Source organism: Carassius carassius, chromosome 5, assembly GCF_963082965.1.
Source record: "Carassius carassius chromosome 5, fCarCar2.1, whole genome shotgun sequence".
Lineage (NCBI taxonomy): Eukaryota > Metazoa > Chordata > Actinopteri > Cypriniformes > Cyprinidae > Carassius > Carassius carassius.
The window spans coordinates 41,315,395-41,322,039 of NC_081759.1; the positions used below are offsets into that span (position 1 = coordinate 41,315,395).

Here is a 6,645-nt window from a genome sequence, read left to right on the forward strand (position 1 = left end):
CTGACGCACTCCTGTGCCCAAATTCTCTAGCATTTTACACTCAAAAGTCATCTTTGTCTCCATTTTGACAGTATTGATTAGACTTGGCTCTGCTTTGGTGTGTGTGTGATTTGTGTTGGCCATCAGGTGCAAAGCAAGAGAGACCCGGCACATCAGAAATGGAGATGTTGCCAGAGCTTTCTGTGCTCTATTTGAACAGCAGCATCCAGAATGACTACGCAAACAACAGTAACGTCACCAACCACACCGGTATCACCTACTACCCTTACTACCAGCACTCTCTACCTGTGGCTGCCGCCCTGACCGTGGCCTACCTCTTCATCTTCCTGCTGTGCATGGTGGGAAACGGCTTGGTGTGTCTGATTGTGCTGGAGAACCGGCGGATGAGAACAGTCACCAACCTCTTCATCCTCAACCTGGCTGTGAGCGACCTTCTGGTGGGCGTCTTCTGTATCCCCACAACCCTGGTGGACAACCTCATTACAGGTAACACACACAGGAAAAAGAGAGAAATACCTGTCTTAATTCTGTCTTTAAACCTTCTTCGGCACTCGTGACAAAAAGCATACCCTTTGAGCATCTCTCCACAGAGCGGATCTCTTTTATTACTGTCTGGTTTGCTCTTATCCACTGCATTACGGAGGCTTGTGCATCAATCCCACAGTTCTACACCTAGTGCTAATTCTCATGCAGCACTGACCTATTCTGACATTCACTGGCAGCAGCACATATGTCAGTTCTTACGTTTGCTCTTGCTATTGAACTAATTGGCTCTACAGAACGAAAGGCTATGCTCAAACGCTGGGTTTGGGTCAGAACAGCAAACGCTCTTTCTGAGAACATTTTGCTGATTGGCGCGTGTCCTTGCTTGTTCTGAGCAACTGGATTAACTTTGTAACATAATGAGGACAAAAACATACTTTTTTTCTGCACGCTGTTTTCTGGGGCAGAGCTAGCCTGGCCTTCATAGTTCAGTCAGAAATCTTCTTCTGCTAGAGATATTTTTTAAACAGTGTTTAAAATGAAAGTCAGTGGGCTCCAAACTGGACCTTGTAGCGTTCGTTGTTGTTGTTGGCTAAAACTTAAACCGAAATACTAATGAAGCAGCCAGAAAAACATCAAGTCTTTTTGTGCAATGGTTGCTGTTAGCAGTCTGGAAGGATTTGCATTTCTAAACAGGGAAAATGTAATTAGTAAATTTAATTACCAGAAGGCCATCCTCACACTCCCCCAGTGGTTTCTTTTCTCTTGCACTGTCTTTAGAAGGCTTTAAAAGCATATAAATGCAATTCTTTGGACAAAAACCACTAGTTTTTACTGGAAATGTTACAGCAAGAAACTGGCCTTTAAGCCTCCACTAGTGCACTTGAAAGAACATAAATTTGCTTAATGTGGAGCAAAGGTGGTCTGTCTCTTTCTGACCTTTCTGAACAACCCATATAGTTTTCACAAAATGTTCTTGTTAAACTACCCACAAGTTTTTCTGATGAAACTACTGTTTAGTTTGCCAAACATAATAAGTATTGATTCACCCGTTTTTTTCTCTCTCTCTGAAAAAGCTGTTTGTTTGTTTGCCTGCTGTGCTCTGGACTCAAAGATTACATTCTCCCTCATGCTGCTACATTGTTTATAATATCCAAATTTATTATGTGCCTTTTTTAATACTTCTGATTTGTCCATTTAGCAGACCATTGTCTATGGCAGCACTGGGCATTCTTTTTAAAACTCCTGCTTCTATGTGGTCTGTCCAAATCAGATTTAAACTCAAAAGGATATTTAATGTCCAATTAGTTACATATTCGTTAAGTAGCCATATACTAAGCAAGATAATGCACAGCCAGACAGTCATTACCACAAAATGGTTCATGATAATACAAAATCCCAATCATTCTGCTTTTTTCTTTGCGATAATAACTGCACATTATCCTTTATGTTTCCTTCATCAACGCTCTGATAAAGCTACGCTTGCACATTATTATAGAGAACTGTCTCACTGTATAGAGATGGTCACTTCCTACAATGGATATAAAAATAACACTTTTTTCCCTGAAGTACCTACACAATTACCGTAAAACCGCATTAGTACATCTTCAGGTTCTAAACGTACTCCAAGGTCTCTTTCACTACTTGGAAGTTCTTTTTTCTAGTTACATGCACATTTATGCATTTGTGCATATCCAAAGTGACTTGCATTGCATTCAAGGTACACTATATTGCCAAAAGTATTGGCGCCCCCTTCTAAAGAACAGGTTTGACTGCTTTAGTAATTTCCATGAGTACAAATCTTAATTTTTAAGCATATAATGGTATTCTAGGGAATTGTGTGCTTCTACTATTATAGAAACAGTTTTGACAGGAGTCTTTTCTATTCTATTGGCTCTGTGTATAAAGCAAGGTTAAAACATAAGTAAATGTGTGGAAGAACTTGACTGGTCTGCTGTGACTTCAAATACAGAACTTTGAGGCAAAAACTCATCACCAAACATTGATGACTTGTACATAAGAATAAAGTCATTTCTTATTACCTTCTGATTTTAGATACCTCCAAAACTGTTGCAGCAGAGATGGAAATACACATTTTAAATACATGAATTATGTGTCCATCTTTGTTGCCACAGTTTTGGAAGGGCTTTTTTTTTGTTCTAAAGAAGGGGGTGTCCCAATACTTTTGTCCATATAGTGTATGTACATATCATTGGTGTTTGTTGATGAGTGTTTAGATCAAGGTCTATATTTAAAGTCACAGAAGACCAGCCAAGTTCTTCCACACTGACTCAATCACTCGTTTCTTTTTTAACCTCCAAACTGTTGCTATAAAATTAGAAACACACAATTTCCTAGAATATCATTAAATGCTTAAACATTAAGATTTGTACTCATGGAAAGTACTAAAGTAGTCAAACCTGTTCAGTGGAAGGGGGCGCCAATACTTTTGGCAATATAGTGTTATTATCTATGAATAATAATTTCTGATGGAAAACATTGTGTGTACCTATGATGTAGTGGAAGAGTAACACAATTGTTTATTCTGGACTAAGATTGCATCCTTCTCTTGTGAATGGCCTCCAGTGAGAACCGAACTGGACGTATTGATCGATTTCTTCATAAGCATGGAATCGCTGTGAGCTACTGATGCTTCACAGAGAGACCACAAGACACAAGAGCTAACTGGTCACTGGTCTTCTATTTTTTCTCTGTCCAGTCCAGATGTCTAAATGTCAAGGTGTCTTCAAACCTCCCATCCTGGCTGTCTAAAGTCTGTACATTATGTTGCTGGAATAGAACCACACAGAATCTGTCAACACAGTGGTTTTAAAATTAAAAGAGGAGAAGGAATTGAACAAAAAGTTACAGTACAGACTTTTACATTGTTACAAAAACAAACAGACATCTATTTCAAATTGTAAATTAATGCTGTTCTTTTGAATTTTTGGTAACGCTTTATTTTAAGGTGCCCTTGTTACACGCTGCATGTTTTTTCTATTATAACAATAATAAATTATGGATAATTACATGCATGTAACCCAGCAGATTCAGCTCAATTATACCCCAGTAAATTCCTGGTTAAAAACATCTGAATAGTGCTAAAGTGTCTGTTTATTCCTGCTTCATCTGGCCAGTATAGGAATTTGCATCAGTGATTGTATAGTTTCCCAAGGAATGCAAGAGTATATGAATACTTCGATAAAAGCATCTGATAAATGCATTACTGCTAATAACTGCTAAAATGTCAGTGTAACTTGATTATGTCCATAGCCAATAGCATTCCAATATTATCCCTGCTTTTCCAAAGTATTATTAAAGATAATTCCACACTGTATGAATATGCTGAATGACTTGAGTCATTACTGCTATAGTGAATCATTTCCCACTGAGTCATTCTTAATATAAGTGAACAGATCTATTAATGTTAGGAGAAATCAGTATTGTGAGGCAAGGTCAGGAAAAATGTGGGCAGCTGAAGCTTGGGCTTGAGGGAGACAGTGTTGTGAAGAAAGAAACAAATGATATTACAGTTGCAGCATTCAGCATTCTGCTGATGAAACGAGAGGAATCTTTCACTGTCTGCATTCAGCAATCTCTCACCAAAAAGATGTGTGTGTGTGTGTGTGTGTGTGTGTGTGTGTGTGTGTGTGTGTGTGTGTGTGTGTGTGTGTGTGTGTGTGTGTGTGTGTGTGTGTGTGTGTGTTTGAGGTGGTTTTGTGTAGCACAATTTACCTTGTCAGTCATTTGATATTTTTTTCTCTTCCTCCAAGGTTGGCCGTTCACAAACACAGTGTGTAAGATGAGTGGTCTGGTGCAGGGCATGTCCGTCTCTGCCTCGGTGTTCACGCTGGTGGCCATCGCAGTGGACAGGTCAGTGCTGTCGTCACAAGGTTGCATCTCACAAAAACAGCTTTTCAAAAGCCAAATTCAACGAAAGAAATAGGAAAGAATGAATATTTCTACTTTTTTGTTTTGTATTGTTACATAATTTTCATAGCTATTGGGCATATTTCACTTTCTATTTTTTATTTTTATATATATATTAAAGTGTAATTTATTTCTGTGATGCTCCGCTGTATTTTCAGCATCATTCCTCCAGTCTTCAGTGTCACATGATCTTCAGAAATCTTTCTGATATGATGATTTGGTGCAAATTATTGTCAGTACTTCATTATTAATAATGATTCTTATATTTTTAGTGTTCTATCCATCTATGAGTAGCAAATAGTCTGAAACTTTTCTAATAAGTAATATACAGCATTTAAATAAGAATATATATATATATATATAAATACAGTGAAAAATATGACTAATTTAAGAATCTAATGAGAGTCAATATGGGGGGAAATGTGGTTAGTTGCCATAGTAATAATAATGCACAAAGAATCTTAATGGATCTTAAAAGCCTTACTTTTCTTTGTTCAGAGTATAAATTCATTCTTTTCTTTTTTTCAATCTGCTTTTGGGCTGAAATGTGATCTGGACATTGTGAGATTAGCCCAGTAAGTGGGCTGTGAATTATGCACATTCAACATTTCTAAATGTGCATAACGTCAAAACACGAGTGAAAAAGTGTTTTTTTTTCTTCTTCTTTTTATTTACCACTTCTCTGGTCTGTTCAGAATATAGGTGTACATAAAGATATATAGATAGTTTTTTATGATGAAATAGAGTGAATAATAAGAGGGGGAGCGAGACGAAAACATTTCTAATGAAGAAACTGATTACAGAAAAACTCACACTTGTATAGAGTTTATTACAGGGCTCTGTTCTGATCTCTTCCAGGTTCCGTTGCATTGTGTACCCCTTCCAGCCCAAACTCACCCTGCCGGTGGCCAAAGTGACCATAGTGATGATCTGGGGGCTTGCGGTGGTGATTATGTGTCCGTCGGCGGTGACGTTAACCGTGAAGAGAGTGGAGCATCACTACATGGTCCACGATGAAGACTACAACCACACATACCCGCTGTTCTCCTGCTTCGAGAACTGGGCCAGCCCACAGATGAGGAAAGTCTACACCACCGTCCTGTTTGCGCACATTTATCTCATTCCCCTCACCCTGATCACGCTCATGTACGGACGCATCGGGATCAAACTCTACACCACCTCTGTGATCTCTGGGAACGATCATCAGGACAGCGCACAGTCTCACGGAGCCCCGCAGGAAGGAAGGCCGCTCATTTCCCAAAAGAAGATCAAAGTGATTAAGATGCTGAGTGTGGTGGCGCTTTTATTCACGCTTTCCTGGCTGCCTCTCTGGACGCTGATGCTCCTCACCGATTACGGGGGTCTAAAAGAAGACGAGCTGGATCTTCTGAGCGGCTATGTCTTCCCATTCGCTCACTGGCTGGCGTTTTCCAACTCGAGCGTCAACCCTATTATCTACGGCTACTACAATGAGAACTTTAAGAGGGGTTTTCAGTCGGTGTGTAGAACGCATTCGTGCTGCTTTGACGGGATGAAGGCGAGGAGCAGACCGCGACGGAAATCCAGAGGAGATGTGAGGGAACCTGTGGTCAATTCCAACCCCTTGGCTTTTGGTGGAAGGAACCGGGTTTACACAGACGGCGATGGGAAGGACTCCAGGACTTGTCTGGAGTTGGAGCAAAGGAGAACCGGTCGGCTTTGTAATAACTCGGTCTGCTCAAACGAAACAGGATCCAGCGCAGGATCTGGGATAAAAGGGGTCACGAACCAAAAAGGGTTTCAGATGGAGGAGGCAGAGAAAATAAGTCCTGTCAGGGTGGGTAAAAACCAAGCTTGGGACCAATAGATGGATTATTCATGCCAAGAAATGATTCCACAGATCTTTAAATGAATCAACTGGACGATTAGATCAAGTTTGTCTTATAAAGGTGCTTCACGATGCCAAAGAAGAACCCCGTTGTCTAAATGGTTCCATAAAGAACCTTTAAAATCTGAAGAACCTTTCTGTTTCACAAAAGCTTCTTTGTGGCAAAAGAAGGTTGTTCAGATTATAACAAGGTCAGAAAGAGATGGTTCTTTGATTGTATGGTTCTTTGTGGAACAAAAAATAGTTATTCAATGGCATCGCTGTGAAGAACCTTTTAAGCACCTAAGTCCTAAAAAAATCCTTTTCCTTTTTAGACTCTGAATCATTTCAGTGACCGAGAGAGCTCAATACACTGAATAAATAAG

General features: G+C 39.7%; 1 protein-coding gene across 1 annotated transcript in view; it reads left to right on the forward strand.

Annotated features, from left to right (window-relative positions):
- The window catches only part of LOC132140478 (neuropeptide FF receptor 1-like), a 33,555-nt gene extending 27,119 nt beyond the window's left edge, over positions 1-6,436 (forward strand). Inside the window, exons 2-4 of the mRNA XM_059549259.1 lie at positions 127-486; positions 4,257-4,356; positions 5,272-6,436. Of these exons, the coding sequence (XP_059405242.1) occupies positions 159-486; positions 4,257-4,356; positions 5,272-6,259 (1,416 nt within the window). The 5' untranslated portion in view covers positions 127-158 and the 3' untranslated portion in view covers positions 6,260-6,436. The remainder of the gene's footprint in view (positions 1-126; positions 487-4,256; positions 4,357-5,271) is intronic.
- The last annotated feature ends 209 nt before the right edge of the window (positions 6,437-6,645 follow it).